Source organism: Polyodon spathula, chromosome 24, assembly GCF_017654505.1.
Source record: "Polyodon spathula isolate WHYD16114869_AA chromosome 24, ASM1765450v1, whole genome shotgun sequence".
Taxonomy (NCBI): Eukaryota; Metazoa; Chordata; class Actinopteri; order Acipenseriformes; family Polyodontidae; genus Polyodon; species Polyodon spathula.
Genome location: NC_054557.1, coordinates 25,137,522 through 25,155,457, shown reverse-complemented (window position 1 = coordinate 25,155,457; position 17,936 = coordinate 25,137,522). Strand labels below are relative to the sequence as shown.

The 17,936-nt window shown below is 43.9% G+C and overlaps 1 protein-coding gene across 1 annotated transcript in view; it reads left to right on the top strand.

Annotated features, from left to right (window-relative positions):
* Nucleotides 1–17,936, top strand: part of LOC121298975 (ras/Rap GTPase-activating protein SynGAP-like) — a 357,605-nt gene that overhangs the window by 272,757 nt on the left and 66,912 nt on the right. Inside the window, exons 10-12 of the mRNA XM_041226381.1 lie at nucleotides 5,857–6,058; nucleotides 6,406–6,584; nucleotides 7,300–7,504. Of these exons, the coding sequence (XP_041082315.1) occupies nucleotides 5,857–6,058; nucleotides 6,406–6,584; nucleotides 7,300–7,504 (586 nt within the window). The remainder of the gene's footprint in view (nucleotides 1–5,856; nucleotides 6,059–6,405; nucleotides 6,585–7,299; nucleotides 7,505–17,936) is intronic.

Genomic DNA, 17,936 nt, shown 5'->3' with positions numbered 1-17,936 from the left:
TGGTTCAGGTTCAGGTTCGGTGGTTTAGTGGTTCAGGTTTAGTTATTCAGGTTCAGTGGTTCAGTGGTTCAGATTCAGCGGTTCAGTGGTTCAACGGTTCAGTTATTCAGGTTCAGAAGTTCAGGTTCAGTGGTTCAGGTTGAGGTTCAGTGGTTCTGGTTCAATGGTTCATGTTTAGTGGGAAAGTGGTTCAGTTTCAGTGGTTCAGTGGTTCAGGTTCAGTGGTTCAGGTTCAGTGGTTCAGGTTCAGTGGTTCAGTGTTTCAGGTTCAGTAGTTCAGGTTCAGTGGTTCAGTTTCAGTGGTTCAGTGGTTCAGGTTCAGTGGTTCAGGTTCGGTGGTTCAGGGTTCAGTTCAGTGGTTTAGGTTCAGTGGTTCAGCGGTTCAGTGTTTCTGGTTCAGGTTCAGTTGTTCACGTTCAGGTTCAGTGGTTCAGTTTCAGTTGTTCAGTGTTCAGGTTCAGTGGTTCAGGATCAGAGATTCAGTGGTTCAGGTTCAGTAGTTCAGGATCAGAGGTTCAGTGTTTCACTGTTCAGTGGTTCAGCGTTCAGGTTCAGTGGTTCAGGTTCAGTGGTTCAGTGGTTCAATGTTCAGTGGTTCAGTAGTTCAAGTTCAATGTTTCAGGTTCAGGTTCAGGTTCAGTGGTTCAGTGGTTCAGGTTCAGTGGTTCAAGTTCAGTGGTTCAGTTCTTCACGTTCAGGTTCAGTGGTTCAGTGGTTCAGGCGTTCAGTGGTTCCAAGTTCAGTGCTTCGAAGATACAAGCAAACTATGAAGGTATGAAACAGAGACTAACAGAAGTAGATTGGAGTAAAATAGAGAAAACACCCACAGAAGAAGGATGGTTGTTCTTCAAAAACGTAGTACTAGAGGCGCAAAACAATTACATCCCTAAAGTAGACAAATCTAAATGTAAAACTAAATTGCCAAAATGGTTTAATAGATCAATTAAAAAAAATATTCAGCGAAAAAAGGCACTTTACAGAGCATTAAAAAAGGACCAAAAAGAAAGTACACAGAAAGAGTACACAGAACTGCAAATGCAAGTCAAAAAGGAAGTTAGAAAGGCCAAGAGAGAAATAGAAATAAACATTGCTAAGGGAGCTAAAACCAATTCCAAAATGTTTTTTCCAATATTACAACAGCAAGAGAACATTCAAAGAGGAGATTAAATGTTTAAGAGATACAAATGGCAAAATCATAGAGGAAGAAAAAAAAATAGCAAATATGTTAAATGATTACTTTTCACAAGTTTTTACAAAGGAAGATACTGACAACATGCCCCACATGTCATCCAGTTCCTATCCAGTTTTAAATAACTTTAGCATAACTGAGGCAGAAGTGTTAAAGGGACTAGGAGCTCTTAAAATAAACAAATCCCCTGGGCCGGATGAGATCCTCCCAGTAGTACTCAAAGAAATGAAAGAAGTAATTTACAAACCGCTAACCAAGATCATGCAGCAGTCTCTTGACACAGGGGTGGTACCGACAGACTGGAAAATTGCAAACGTAATACCGATCCACAAAAAGGGAAACAAAACTGAACCAGGTAACTACAGACCAGTAAGCCTGACTTCTATTATATGCAAACTTATGGAAACTATAATAAGATCCAAAATGGAAAATTACCTATATGGTAACAGGGTACTGGGAGACAGTCAACATGGTTTTAGGAAAGGGAGATCGTGCCTAACTAACTTGCTTGATTTTTTTGAGGATGCAACATCGATAATGGATAATTGCAAAGCATATGACATGGTTTATTTAGATTTCCAGAAAGCTTTTGACAAAGTCCCGCACAAAAGATTAATTCTCAAACTGAACGCAGTTGGGATTCAAGGAAACACATGTACATGGATTAGGGAGTGGTTAACATGTAGAAAACAGAAAGTACTGATTAGAGGAAAAACCTCAGAATGGAGTGTGGTAACCAGCGGTGTACCACAGGGATCAGTATTAGGTCCTCTGCTATTCCTAATCTACATTAATGATTTAGATTCTGGTATAGTAAGCAAACTTGTTAAATTTGCAGACGACACAAAAGTAGGAGGAGTGGCAAACACTGTTGCAGCAGCAAAGGTCATTCAAAATGATCTAGACAAGATTCAGAACTGGGCAGATACATGGCAAATGACATTTAATAGAGAAAAGTGTAAGGTACTGCACGCAGGAAATAAAAATGTACATTATAAATATCATATGGGAGATATTGAAATTGGAGAAGGAATCTATGAAAAAGACCTAGGAGTTTTTGTTGACTCAGAAATGTCTTCATCTAGGCAATGTGGGGAAGCTATAAAAAAGGCTAACAAGATACTCGGATACATTGTGAAAAGTGTTGAATTTAAATCAAGGGAAGTAATGTTAAAACTGTACAATGCACTTGTAAGACCTCATCTTGAATATTGTGTGCAGTTCTGGTCACCTCGCTATAAAAAAGATATTGCTGCTCTAGAAAGAGTGCAAAGAAGAGCAACCAGAATTATTCCGGGCTTAAAAGGCATGTCATATGCAGACAGGCTAAAAGAATTGAATCTGTTCAGTCTTGAACAAAGAAGACTACGTGGCGACCTAATTCAAGCATTCAAAATTCTAAAAGGTATTGACAGTGTCGACGCAAGGGACTTTTTCAGCCTGAAAAAAGAAACAAGGACCAGGGGTCACAAATGGAGTTTAGAAAAAGGGGCATTCAGAACAGAAAATAGGAGACACTTTTTTACACAGAGAATTGTGAGGGTCTGGAATCAACTCCCCAGTAATGTTGTTGAAGCTGACACCCTGGGATCCTTCAAGAAGCTGCTTGATGAGATTTTGGGATCAATAAGCTACTAACAACCAAACGAGCAAGATGGGCCGAATGGCCTCCTCTCGTTTGTAAACTTTCTTATGTTCTTATGTTCTTATGTTCCAGGTTCAACACCTCGCGCCAGGGGCTTCCTTCAAGTAAGGTTCAGTGCAAGTGGCTCGTTTCGTCACCAAGTCTTACCGCTAGTGTGGTGTCAAGTGTTTCCAAGTTTTCACCAAGCAAGTGCACTCAAGTCATCAAGTCTAGTTCGGGTCAAGTCCAAGTCACATTAGTCAAACTCGGTCCACAAGTTGTTGTTCGGTTCGTGGTTGGTCAGTTGTTCGGTGGTTCAGTTTCAGTGGTTCAGGTTCAGTTCAGTGTTTCAGGTTCAGTGGTTCAGTTGTTTCCAGGTTCAGTGTTCAGTGGGTTCAGTGGTTCAGTTTCAGTAGTTCAGGTTCAGTGGTTCAGCGGTTCAGGGGTTCAGGGGTTCAGTTGTTCACGTTCAGGTTCAGTGGTTCAGGTTCAGTTGTACAGTGTTCAGGTTCAGTGGTTCAGTTTCAGTAGTTCAGGTTCAGTGGTTCAGCGGTTCAGGGGTTCAGTGGTTCAGTTGTTCACGTTCAGGTTCAGTGGTTCAGGTTCAGTTGTACAGTGTTCAGGTTCAGTGGTTCAGATTCAGTACTTCAGGTTCAGTGGTTCAGCAGTTCAGTTGTTCAGTTGCTCACGTTCAGGTTCAGCGGTTCAGTGTTCAGGTTCAGTGGCTCAGGTTCAGTTGGTCAGTGGTCCAGATTCAGCAGTTCAGTCTTTCAGATTCAGTAGTTCAGGTTCAGTGGTTCAGGTTCAATGGTTTAGTTTCAGTGGTTCAGTGTTTGAGCGGTTCAGTGGTTCAGGTTCAGTAGTTCAGGTTCAGTGGTTCAGGTTCAGTGGTTCAGTGTTCAGGTTCAGTGGTTCAGGTTCAGTACTTCAGTTTCAGTGGTTCAGCGGTTCAGGGGTTCAGTTGTTCACGTTCAGGTTCAGTGGTTCAGGGTTCAGTTTCCGTGGTTCAGGTTCAGTACTTCAGTTTCAGTGGTTCAGCCGTTCAGGGGTTCAGTTGCTCACGTTCAGCTTCAGTTGTTCAGGTTCAGTGGTTCAGTGTTCATGTTCAATGGTTTAGGTTCAGAGGTTCAGTGGTTCATGTTCAGTTGTCCGGTTCAGTGGGTACGTGGATCAGGTTCAGTCCTTTAGTGATTCATCTTCAGTGTTTCAGGTTCAGGTTCAGTGGTTCAGCTTCAGGGGTTCAGGGGTTCAGGTTCAGTAGTTCAGGTTCTGTGGTTCAGAATCAGAGGTTCCGTGGTTCATGTTCAGTGTTTCAATGGTTCAGGTTCAGGTTCAGTGGTTCAGTTTCAGTGATTCAGGTTCAGTGGCTCAGGTTCAGTAGTTCAGGTCCAGTGGTTCAGGTTCAGTGGTTTAGTTCAGTGGGTCAGTGGTTCAGATTCAGTGGTTCAGTGGTTCAACGGTTCAGTGTTCAGGTTTTGTAGTTCACGTTCAGGTTCAGTGGTTCACATTCAGGTCCACTTGGTCAGGTTCAGGTTCAGGTTCAGTGGTTTATGTTCAGTGGTTCAATGGTTCAGTGGTTCAGGGGTTCAGTGGTTAAGGTTCCGGTTCAGTTGTTCAGGTTCAGGTTCAGTGGTTCCTGCTCATCGGTTCAGTGGTTCAGGTTCAGTTTCAGGTTCAGTAGTTCAGGTTCAGTGGTTCAGTGTTTCAGGTTCAGTGGTTTATGTTAGTGGGTCAGTGGTTAAGGTTCAGTGGTTCTGTGCTTCAGCTGTTCAGTGGTTCAGGTTCAGGTTCAGTAGTCCAGGTCCAGTGGTTCAGTGGTTCAGGTTGAGTGGATCAGGTTCAGTTACAGTGGTTCAGGTTCATTGGTTCAGGTTCAGTTGTTCAGTTTCAGTGGTTCAGTGGTTCAGGGTCAGTGGTTCTGGTTCATTTGTTCAGGTTCAGTGGTTCAGTGGTTCAGGTTCGGTGGTTCAATTTCAGTGGTTCATTCGTTCATGTTCAGTTGTTCAGGTTCAATCGTTCAGGTTCTGTGGTTCAGGGTCTGTATTTCAGGTTCAGTGGTTCAGCGGTTCAAGGGTTTTGTGGTTCAGGTTCAGTGGTTCAGTGTTCAGGTTCAGTGGTTTAGCTCCAGTGGTTCAGATTCAGTTCGTCAGTTGTTCAGATTCAGCGGTTCAGTTGTTCAGGTTAAGGTTCAGTTCTTCACATTCAGTGCTTCAGTAGTTCAGGTTCAGTGGTTCAGGTTCAGTGTTTCAGTGGATCAGATTCAGATGTTCAGCATTTCAGTAGTTCAAGTTCATTAGTTCAGGTTCAACTTCAGTAATTCAGTTTCAGTAGTTCAGGTTCAGTTGTTCGCGGATCAGTTGCTCAGGTTCAGGTTCAGTAGTTCAAGTTCAGTGGGTCAGTGTTTCAGGTTCAGTGGTTCAGGGTTATTGGGTCAGTGGTTCAGGTTCAGTGGTTCAGTGGTTCAACGGTTTAATGGTTCAGTTCAGTTTCAGTAGTTCAGGCTCAGTGGTTCATGTTCATTGGTTCAGGTTCAGGTTAATATGTTCAAGTCCAGTGGTTCAACGGTTAGTTGGTCAGTGGTTCAACGGTTAGTTGGTCAGTGGTTCAGGTTCAGTGGATCAGCAGTTCAGTGGTCCAGGTTTAGGTTCAGTAGTTCATGTTCATTGGTTCAGGTTTAGTGGTTCATGTTCAGTGGTCCAGGTTCAGTGGTTCAGTATCAGTGGTTCAGTGTTTCAGGTTCAGTGGTTCAGGTTTATTGGGTCAGTGCTTTAAGTTCAGTAGTTCAGGTTTAGTTGTTCAGTGGTTCATGTTCTGTTGTTCCGGTTCAGAGGTTCAGTAGTTCAGGTTCAGTGGTTCAGGTTCAGTGGTTGATGTTCCATGGTTCAGTGGTTCAGTGATTCAGGTTCAGTAGTTCAGTTGTCGACAATCAATAATACAGTCTTCTCAGGCCTCAAAGAGATGCATTGTATGCCGCTACAGTAGTGTTGGTTTAACCCTTTTGTAACCCTGCTGATATCCATGCATGGACCTCTCTCACGCTCAGGTTCGGCAGCAAAGAGGAATACATGAGCTTCATGAATGAATTCCTGGAGATGGAGTGGGGCTCCATGCAGCAGTTTCTCTATGAGATTTCCAACCTGGACAGTGTCACTAATGCAGGCAGCTTTGAGGGCTACATCGACCTGGGCAGAGAGCTGTCAACACTGCACTCTCTGCTGTGGGAGGTCATGGCTCAACTCAGCAAGGTACAGGTTGAGGGGGTACTTGTGTGGGAGAACAGAGGGAGGGCTACAGAGGTTGGACTGTAGGGGGTGGCGGTATTGGTGGTATCTGTTTTTATTGAGTAGTTGTGTTGATGTTTGTTGCTTAAATGCTTTGGGAAAACTTTATTTTGTACTGCCAATAAAGCCTCTTGAACTGAATTTGAATTTGACACTCTGAGACAGAGAAAGTGACACTGAGACAGAATGTGACAGACAAATTGTGACACACAGAGAAAGGTACACACACACTGATACACAGAGACATAGAGAGACACTGTCATATACTGAGACACAGATAGAGATCAAGACTCCTTGTCTCTCTGACACAGGAAGCAATCCTCAAGCTGGGTCCGTTGCCGCGGTTACTCAATGACATCAGCGTGGCGCTGCGGAACCCTCACATCCAGAGACAACCGAGTCATCAGACCGAGCAGCTGCTCTCCAGACCCAGCTTCAACAGAGGAGTGTCATCGGACTTCCAAAACCTCATGATGAGAGACCTCAACAGGTACCCCAACCCTCTCCTCTCTCCTTCTCCTCTCTCACCTAACCCTCACCACTCTCCTCTCTCCTCTCTCCCGTAACCCTCTCCCCTCTCCTCAATCCTCTCCTCTCTCTCCTCTTCCCTCTCCCCTCTCCCCTAGCCCTCTCCTCTGTCCCCTAAGCCCTAACCCTCTCCCATCTCCCCTCTTCCCTTCTCCTCTCCCATAACCATTTCCTTCTACCCTTCTCCTCCCTCCCCTCTCCCCTAACCCTCTCACCTCCCCCCTAACCCTCTCTCCTCTCCCCTTTCCCTTTTTCCTCTGCCCCTAACCTTCTCCCCTCCTCTCTCCTCCCTCCCCTATAGCCTCTCTCTTCCTCTCTCCACTCTCCCCTAACCCTCTCTCCTCTCCCCTCTCCCCTTCTCCTCTCTCCTCCCTCCCCTAACCCTTGTAACTTCTCCTCTCTCATCCCTCCCCTATACCCTCTCTCCTCCTCTCTCCACTCTCCCCTCCCCCCTTTTCTTCCACCCTCTTTTCTTGTCCTCTCTCCTCCCTCCCCTAACCCTCTCCCTCTCCCCTTCTCCTCTCTCCTGCTTTCCCTAACCCTCTCCCCTTCTCCTCTTGCCTCCCTCCCCTATTATACCCCCTCTCCTAATCCTCTTTTCTCTCTTCTCTTATCTCTCACCCTTTTCACCATTTCCTATCTCCCATCTTCTCCTTCCTCTCTTCTCTGTCTTCCAGCTCTATTGATGTCACTCGATTGCCCTCCCCCACCTCTGCTCTGGGTCCTGCAGGGAGCGCTCTGTCCTCTGGAGGGGGAATGATGGATCGAGATAACCAGCACCGTGCATCCAAGGACGTATTCTATGTGACACGCCCCCCTCTCGCACGCTCAAGCCCCGCCTACTGCACCAGCGGCTCTGACATCACAGAGCCTGACCCCAAGGTCAGTACCTTGACCCCTGACCCGGAGGCGTGTCCTGGACTAACAGACCAATCAGATAATAGTTTTGTAGTGTTATGGCAAGAGCATTGACATATACAATATGAGCGATACATGTGTGCCTCACTGTACAGAAACTGAACTCTACAAGTGAAAAGAGAGAAACTGAACAAATCAATCAAAAGTCACATTACCATTACTTATAATGACTGCTGTAACCCCATTACCCCTGCTTGCTCCCTCCCTACTCTCAGACCTGACCCTCATCCTCTTTCCTTTCTTTCCTCTCAGCCCAACCCCTCACCCTTTCCTCTCTCCTCTCAGCCCTGCCCATCACCCTCTCTCCTCTCTCACTTCTCAACCCTGCCCCTCATCTTCTCTCTCTCTCCTCTAACCCTGCCCCTCACCCTCTCTCCTCTCAGACTTTCCCCTCACCCTCTCTCCTCTCTCACCTCTCAGTCCTACCCTTCACCCTATCTTCTCTCTCTCCTATCAGCCCTGACCCTCATCCTCTCTCCTCTGTCTCCTCTCAGCCCTGCCCCTGACCCAGTCACTTTTCTCTCCTCTCAACCCTGCCCCTCACCCTCTCTCCTCTAATCCTTGCCCTCACCCTCTCTCCTCTCCCTCCTCTCAGCCCTGCCCCTCACCCTTTCTCCTCTCTCTCCTCTCAGCCCTGCCCCTCATCCTCTCTCTCTCTCTCTCTCTCTCAGCCCTGCCCCTGACCCAGTCACTTTTCTCTCCTCTCAACCCTGCCCCTCACCTTCTCTTTCTCCTCTGAGCCCTGCCCCTCACCCTCTCTCCTCTAATCCTTGCCCTCACCCTCTCTCCTCTCCCTCCTCTCAGCCCTGCCCCTCACCCTCTCTCCTCTCTCTCCTCTCAGCCCTGCCCCTCATCCTCTCTCCTCTCTCTCCTCTCAGCCCTGCCTCTAACCCTCTCTCCTCTCTCTCTCTCTCTCTCTCTCAGCCCTCTCTCTATCCATGCACCTCACCCTCTCTCTCTCTCTCTCTCCCCTCAGCCATGGGCGGGGACACCTCTCTTCCTTCTCTCTCAGGAGAGCCCTGCCTCACCCTATCTCTCTCTCTCTAGCTCGAAGAGAAATGCACCTCACTCTCTCGGTCTCTCTCTCCTCTACCTCGAGAGCCTGCCCGCTCATACCCTATCTAGTCTGGACGTGGGAGTCCTATCAGACCCGCCCCCTCACCCTCTCTCTCTCTCCTCAGCCCTCAGCCCCTCACCCTGTTCTCTCTCTATTCTCTCAACCCCGGAGTCCAGCGTTCTCCTCTCTCTCCTCTCTCTCCTCTCAGCCTTGCTCCTCACCTCTCTCTCCTCTCAGCCCTGCCCCTCACCCTCTGTCCTCTCTCCTCTTAGCCCTGCCTCTCACCCTCTCCTCTCTCTTTTCAGCCCTGCCCCTCATCCTCCTCCTCTCTCTCCTCTCAGCCCTGCCCTGCACCCTCTCTCCTCTCCTCTCAGCCTTTCTCTCTCTCTCTCACTCAATTTTGCCAGGTGAGCCCCAGCGATGGGGTCTCATTCAGTGGGGTTGGCGGGGTTGAGTCGCCGGCATGGGGTGCGTTGTATGCCAGATGGCAGCGTGTCCGTGGAGGAGTGTGTGTTAGCAGCGGGAGAAGTTGTAGGATACAACAGCATACGTTCGGCGTCAAGAATGAATAAAGCTGTATATATTTTTTTGAACGAAGTATCTCAAGCTAACCAGCTACGGAGCAAGGGATTAATGTTCAAGGTTTGTTTTTGGAAGTGTCTCCCTTGGTTTCACCAGTTACTAAGGTGATACTGTCCAATGTTCCCCTGTTTTTGAGCAATGGTCTGCTGGAGAATGAATTGTCAAGATACAGTAAGCTTGTATCTACTATTAAACCCATTCCCCTGGGGTGTAAAGATCCTAATCTTAAACACATCTTGTCCTTTAGGAGACAGGCGTTTATTATTTTGGAAAATCCAGGCAATATAATTGAAGTTGCCTGGAATTTCAGTGTAGATTAAGTGAACTGTGTTGTTTTTGTTTCATCAGATACAATGAGGTGTTTTAATTGTGGAAAGCACGGGCATCAGAGAAAAGATTGCCCGGGTAAGAGAGACAAGGCTGAGGCAAGACAGGAGAAGGGAGATGCTGGTGGGGGGGTGGCTGAGAATGTCGGTGAGCAGGGGGAGAAGGGGCCCCCCGTCCCAGACCCGGAGCCTTCACAGAATGACGCAGAGCCTGCACCCCAACCTGCTTTGCAAGCTGTGAAGCAAGCCAGTGATTGTACTGTTAATGAAGGACAGTTCACTAAAGTGACAACTAAAAAAATAAGTAAAAGTGCGGCTGGGCTGTCAGATATTGTGCTGGAGCGGAGCTCAAGGGCAGGGAGTCGGGAGGTCGCTGAGCCGGATACAGCCACCAGCTGAAAGGTTATGGAGCGCGGAGGTGATCTACATTCACCGTTAGCTGATTGGGCCAGAGTCCGGTCCAGCAGCTGTACTGACATGCCTGGTGGAGAAGGGAGAGTCCAGCCCGACTCAGCAGAGGGGTTGGAGCAGCTTGTATCAGCGGAAAGGAGCGGTGAGGAGCTGAAACAAGTTGGGGTGAGTGAAGAAAATGAAGAGATGTATGAGACGGAGGACGGGGAGCTCTCTGATTCCTTTGTTTCTTCTGATATCTTTGGCAGCCAACCTGCCAGCAAAAAAAAAAAAATGATACTCAATAGATAAAATAAACAGTTTTTTGGATCTTATAAAAAACAAGAAAGGCATAGAAGTTAAACATTATTTCCCCGATTTGAAATTATTTTATAATCTGTACAGATGGCTTTTAAAAAAGCAAAGTTAGATGAATTAAGTCAGCAAAAAAGCAGAAAAGTATTTAAAATGGCTGTTTTTTACAGAAATGTATTATTTTTTATTGTTAATGTTAATGGATGTAGACAGGCTTTTAAAAGAGCGCAGCTTTATGACTTTTTAAATCAGAAGCGGGCAGGTGTGGCGCTCCTGTAAGAGACCCACTCTGACACAGAGAATGAAGCAGCCTGGCGTGCAGAGTGGTGGGGGCAGTGTGCTGAGTCATGGCTCTAATGCTAGCACCAGGGTTACTGTGCTTTTTAGCTCTTGATTAAGTGTAAGCATTTTAGATGTGGAGGAGCTAGTTAAAGGGCATCTTTTAAAGGTAAGAGTTAAAATTGGGGAGATTATGTTTTCATTAATATATATGCTCCAAGTGTAGGAAAGGAAAGAATTTTATTTTTTTAAAATTTAGCATCGATGAGGTTTTGATGGTTGGGGGGGATTTTAACTGCACAAGGATTTTAATAGATAGGAATGGTGAGGAGCCGCATCCCTAGTCTGCTGGAGTTTTAACTGCAGTATTTAAGTTTGGTGACCTGGTTGATGTTTGGAGGTGTCTGCTTCCACACACATGTCAGTGTACTTGGTCACACCACCATAGTACTCGTGTATATAGAATGCGTTTAAACCGGGTGTACATTTCAAAAAATCATTTAAACATTATTACAGCAGCATTTAATGTTCCTAATAGTCTTTCAGATCACCTGTGCTTGGTAGTTACAGCTATCTTCCCAAGGGAACCTAGCAGACCATCATACTGGTGTTTTAATTTAAAATTGTTAGAAGATGGTACTTTTAATAATACTTTTAAATATTTTGGTGTGTGTGGAAGAAGCAAAAAACTAATATATTGATTTAAGGCAGTGGTGGGACATCGGGACAAATTAAATACTTCTGTCAACAATACACTTTGGACACAACCATGTCACTAAACAATGCAGTTAGAGAGTTGGAGAGAGATATTTTACAGTTGCAAGATGATGAAAACAATACATTTAATGGGCAAACCTTCCAAGATTTAAAAGAGCAGAAAGGATTTTTGGTTGACCTGCTGAAGGAGAGAGTGAGGGGGGCAATGGTGCGATCCCGATTTGTGGAGCCTCTCTTCAATACTTTTTTCCCAGTTTGTTTCTTTCAGTCTAAGTTGTTGTGTGCTGTTTTTTGCAACGCAGGCCTGCACCATCTAGTTCATTTGTTTGAGCCTGGCTCTCTCATTGGATATGTGCAGCTCAGCTAACTAGGAGGTTAGGCTGGCATTCTTAAAGGTTGGCTGGGAGGATTTTGAGTGGGCTGAGGGAATCTCTCTCCAAGGTGCTCAGAGAGGCTCTGAGAGAGGGGATGACCAGGAGAGCAGAGCAGGAAAGGGAGCACATCTTCTCTTCAATACTCATCTCTCCAACTGGAACAATAAAGCCAGAAAGCAGCAGCTGTGGTGGTCTGCTGAGTATTGAAAAGGTAGAAAGACCAAGCTCTCCATAGTATTGAAAGCAAAAAGCTTTATCGCCTCCATTTCAAGACAGTCCATTTCAGGCAGCTGCAGTGGAGGGCTCATCTCTCTGTTGATGGAGACATAAGGCCTATCTGGTGAGTTTTATATAAATTACCACTGTCTAGAGAGGTGGGGATCTTCAGTGGAGGCTTCGCCACTGTATAGTGAGTACAGGAAGGTTTCTTCACAGAGTTGACCCCAGTATCAGTATCAAGTGCTGTTTCTATGGGCAGGAGGAGACTTTTGTGCAGTTAAAATTTATATAAAACTCACCAGATAGACTTTATGTCTCCATCAACTGAGCAGACACATGGCAAATGACATTTAATAGAGAAAAGTGTAAGGTACTGCACGCAGGAAATAAAAATGTGCATTATAAATATCATATGGGAGATACTGAAATTGGAGAAGGACGCTATCTAAAAGACCTAGGAGTTTTTATTTTACTCAGAAATGTCTTCATCTAGACAATGTGGGGAAGCTATAAAAAAGGCCAACAAGATGCTCGGATACATTATCAAAAGTGTTGAATTTAAATCAAGGGAAGTAATGTTAAAACTGTACAATGCATTAGTAAGGCCTCATCTTGAATATTGTGTTCAGTTCTGGTCGCCTCGCTACAAAAAGGATATTGCTGCTCTAGAAAGAGTGCAAAGAAGAGCGACCAGAGGCATTTAAAAGGCATGTCATATAAGAACATAAGAACATAAGAAAGTCTACAAACGAGAGGAGGCCATTCGGCCCATCTTGCTCGTTTTTGTTATAGCTTATTGATCCCACATTGTCTAAGGATGAGGGTGTCAGACATTTCTGAGTTCAACAAAAAAGTGCTCCTAGGTCTTTTTCATAGATTCCTTCTCCCATATGATATTTATAATGTCTTCTTTGTTCAACACTTTTCACCATTTTTATTTCCTGCATGCAGTACCTTACACTTTTCTCTATTAAATGTCATTTGTCATGTGTCTGCCCAGTTCTGAATCTTGTCTAGATCATTTTGAATGACCTTTGCTGCTGCAACAGTGTTTGCCACTCCATCTATTTTTGTGTCGTCTGCAAATTTAACAAGTTTGCTTACTATACCAGAATCTAAATCATTAATGTAGATTAGGAATAGCAGAGGACCTAATGCAGACAGGCTAAAAGAATTGAATCTATTAGTCTTGAACAAAGAATAATATAAGCATTAATACAAGCATTCAAAATTTTAAAAGGTATTGACAATGTCGACACAAGGGACCTGAAAAAAGAAACAAGGACCAGGGGTCACAGATGGAGATTAGACAAGGGGCATTCAGAACAGAAAATAGGAGGCACTTTTTTACACAGAGAACTGTGAGGGTCTGGCATCAACTCCCCAGTAATGTTGTTGAAGCTGACATCCTTCAAGAAGCTGCTTGATGAGATTCTGGGATCAATAAGCTACTAACAACCAAACGAGCAAGATGGGCCGAATGGCCTCCTCTCGTTTGTAAACTTTCTTATGTTCTTATGTTCTTAATCTTTCACGTCTACGGTGATTGTGGAAGGCTGGAGCTACTCTTCCATTTGCTGCAGGATCTCCTGCAGTCTCTAGGGGTGGCATTCAGCAAAGAGCAAATTTTCGGCGTACCCTACAGTGTCAGAACAAAAGGCAGGAGCCTTTTAATTAACGTTATTGTTGGAAAGGCCAAACTGGCCATTTTGAAATCAAGGAAAAATCAATTGTTGGGGACAGGTCTGACTGACCTGGTGAGGTTGTTTTGAGTGCTGCTGGTCAGTAGGGTCCTGTTTGATGGGAGACTCTGTGTGCTCAGTGACTCCAGGAGGGGAATCAACATTTTATTTTACTTTATTTTGTGTCTGTGTGTGTGTGTTTTAACTTAAAAAAGGAAATGTTTTTAATTGGTCTTCTTAGTGTATTTTGTTTTTATAGATATAGTAGTGTTTTAGAAGGATTTTTAATTTTTATTGTATTGTTTTGTGGCTTATTGGATTTATTTTTATTGTTTCATTAAAGGATCTCAAACGTCAAAAGTCTCTCTTGCTCTCTCTCTCTCTCTCTCTCTCTCTCCTCTCAGCCCTGCCCCTCACCCTCTCTTTCCTCTCAGATCTGCCCCTCATCTTCTCTCTATCTCTCCTCTCAGCTCTGCCCCTCACCATCTCTCTCTTTCTCTCCCTCTCTCTCTCTCTCTCTCTCTCTCTCTCTCTCTCTCTGGGAGGATTGTGGGTAGTGGGAGGGACTGGAAAGTGGCATGAGTTCAGAGTGGATACTAAGTGAGTGAAAATCAGAGTTGGGGGGGGGGGGGGGGGGGGGGGGGTGAGCGGGTTGTCCTGCAGGCATGGATTTAAATGCATCCCCAATGATACTGTTTCCATAGAGGAATGTTTGTTAGCAGTTGGTGAAAACATTGGATATAATAATATCAAATCAGCTTCCCTAATGAATAAGGTGGTTGTAGTGTTTCTTAATGATGAGCAGCTAGTGCACTGTGTTGTAGTTGAGGGGCTGACTATAAAAGAGAAGTCTGTCAGTGTTTTGCCTCTGTCTTCCCCCATCACTAAGGTTATTCTTTCCAATGTTCCGCCATTCATTGAAAAGGAGAAGTTAGCCAGAGAACTTGCTCGGTATTGAAAGCTTTTGTCCCCGATCAAAACCATTCCACTCGGATGTAAGCATCCTGAAGTAAAGCATGTTTTGTCGTTTAAGAGTCAGGCTTTTATTCTATTAAACAATTCAAATTCTACTATTGATGTTTCGTGGAGTTTTAATATTGACGGTGTTAATCACACTGTCTTTGCTAGTAACAAGATAACGAAGTGCTTTCAGTGTGGAAAACAGGGGCACCTCAGGAAGGTTTGTCCGGTTAAATTAGGAGACAGAGAAGGGGGTAATAACGGGGAGCTTAGCAGGGTCGTGGCAGTACCACAGGGTGCGGAAAAGCCAGTACAGCTGAAGAAACTTATACTGGCACTGCGTCTGAAGAGAGTTTATGATACTGCAGGTTTTGGAGGCAGTGAGTCAAGTACATCTACTGCTGCTGAAGATAACATTGGTAGTGATAACTTAAAATGGAGTAAACATAAAACACGTAAAAAACATAAATGTAAAGTAAAGGGATCTATATGTTCAGGCGTAACGGGTGAGGGGGAAAGTTGGTCAGAGAGTCTGCTTGGGACTCTGAGACGCTCCCTGTGGAAAGTATCTCAGAGTCTCAACTTAGTGCTGTAGAAAAGCCATTCTCTGGACCTGGAGTGCATAGCGATGCTGTGGCAGCTTAGATTACAGGGACGGAGGCTTTCTCTCCAGAGCTCTGTAGTCTCTAGTCAGTTGGAAGGGAGAGCTTGTGTTAATACAGAGGTTGCCCCTGGGGATGAGGCAGCCATCAAGGTAGCGGACTCAATGCCTGATAAGGTAGCAGCAGCTGGGAAAGAGGACGTTGAAGAGGGGTCAGTAAGGTGGGGAGATGGATGAGACTTTAAAAAGCTCTCAAGGTAAGAGTAACATTTACAGTGTTGAGCAGATCTTTTTTGAATAAAACAAAAGAAGTTAGGGGTGTGTACAGAAGGAATATTTTCCTAATGATCAGTTGTTTATTTATTCCGCTAAAATAGTGATGAGGAAAGCCACATTAAATTAACTTGATCAGAGACAAAGATAAAGGTTAAAAAAACTGGTCTTTGACAGAAAAAAATTGATTAATGAGGATAAGGAAAAAACAAAAGAGTTTTCCTTTTTAAATGGCTGTACAGGGTTTTATAGTTTTTTTCTTCTCTGTGTGTGTCTGTTTTTTATTCAATTCTTGTGACCAAGTGTCCTCCCCTGTGTGTATTATCTGTTATATGTTGCGTGTAGTGTGTTAAATGTTGGTGTATAGGCATTGGTACACGGGATATAAACGGGTCTGTGTTTCACGTGTGTTTAGAAATGTATAATTGTATTTAGGCACGGGATTGTACATCACTTCACGTACATTTAAAGTAGTTAATATGTGAGCACAAGGTTCCACATAATTATTTCACGTGCTGGGATTCAAGTGAATAATTAATTTGTAATTGAATCCCAGCACAACAGTATATATAGATGCACGTTTTACTCACTCAGGGTTGGGTGTTCGGTGAGTGGAGAACGGGATAGGAGACGGAGGTAAAAATAATCATAAGAATAATAATAGTAGATAAATATCTGCTCACCATGTTTGTCTGTATCGTTTGTTTTGTTAATCTGTTTATTTTGGCGAATGTGCCGTGTCCTGTGTTTTTGTTTGTACAACCTTTTTATTTTCTGTCTGTTCTGTTTATTTATTAAATGCTGAGTGAAAAACATTCGCTCAGCTCCCCAAAACTCCACCTCTCTCTTTGTTTATTTTCCTGCTTCTGGTCTGATGCCACCCACTCTGGCCGTCTTTGCGACACGTGGTGTCCTAGGTGGGATAAAACAGCACCTCCAAGCGTCAGATCAAGAGAGGTGGATTTGTGTAAAACTCTCTTTCCATTTTTTTTTTATTGTTTTGCACAAAAACACCTCTCCTGGTCTGACGGACCCCGAGTGAGTAAAACATGCATCTATATATACTGTTGTGCTGGGATTCAATTACCAATTAATTATTCTCTTGAATCCCAGCACGTGAATTAATTATGTGCAACCTCGTGCTCACATATTAACTACTTTAAATGTATGTGAAGTGATGTACAATCCCGTGCCTAAATACAATTATACATTTCTAAACACACGTGAAACACAGACCCGTTTATATCCCGTGTACCAATGCCTATACACCAACATTTAACACACTACACGCAACATATAACAGATAATACACACAGGGGAGGGCACTTTGTCACAATTCTTTAATATGGAAATGTTTCAAGTAGAGACTGTTAACATGAATGGTGGAAGGAGTATTAATAAGAGAGCTCAGCTTTTTGATTTTCTGAGTTTAAAAAGAGTGTTGTGTTTCTGCAAGAGACCCATACTGACGATATGAATGAGAGAGAGTGAGTGGCGGAGCGAATGGAAAAGGGATGGGGCTTTCAGCCATGGCTTAAATATAAGTGCAGGGGGAGCAGTTTTCTTTGCACCAGGGTTGAGTATTGATGTTTTATCTGTTAGTGAGGAGGTTAAATGAAGGCTTTTAAATATTGAAGCACATTATAGGGGTTTAGATATTATTTTTATTGATATGTATGCACCAAATGAAGATAGAGAAAAAATATTTTCTTCCATAAATTAAATCAGGTGTTATCTCAGTGTAGTGGTAATCCGATTGTTTTAATTGGATGTGATTTTAACTGTACTGAGAATTTTACTTTGAATAGGAATCATGGAGAGCCACACCCGCAGTTCTCTAAAGAATTGTCAGGTATTTTAAAGTTTAATGATCTGGTTGATGTTTGGAAGGTTTTTAACCCCAAACTCCAGCAATATACAAGGACCAGGGGTTACAAATGGAGTTTAGAAAAAGGGGCATTCAGAACAGAAAATAGGAGACACTTTTTTACACAGAGAATTGTGAGGGTCTGGAATCAACTCCCCAGTAATGTTGTTGAAGCTGACACCCTGGGATCCTTCAAGAAGCTGCTTGATGAGATTTTGGGATCAATAAGCTACTAACAACGAAACGAGCAAGATGGGCCGAATGGCCTCCTCTCGTTTGTAAACTTTCTTATGTTCTTATGTTCTTATGATTAAAATGAATGCAAATCAGATTTCAAAAGCAAGACTGGACAGGATATATTGCTCTAAACAGCACCTCTATCAGGTAATAAAAAGTGATATTTTTCCCACCATGATTTCAGACCACCATTGTGTGTTGTCTACTGTCTGTTTGCCTGTTGCGGTCCACTTACCATCTTTCTGGCATTTTAAAACCAGTTTATTGGAAATTATGGTTTTAACCTGTTATTAAAGCTTTTCAATAAATTGGAAAAACCTAGAGAACCTTTTGATAGTCTTTCCCTCAAAACTATGGGACTTAGCAACATACAAATTCGTTTTTATGGCATGCTGCCAACTGAACTAGACTATTAAATAAGACAATTGGTGAGCTTGAGAGACAGATTATAAATCTTGAGCAAATTTAGATCAGTATTGATAGCAATGAAAACGTCTTCCAATGTCTGAAGGTTAAG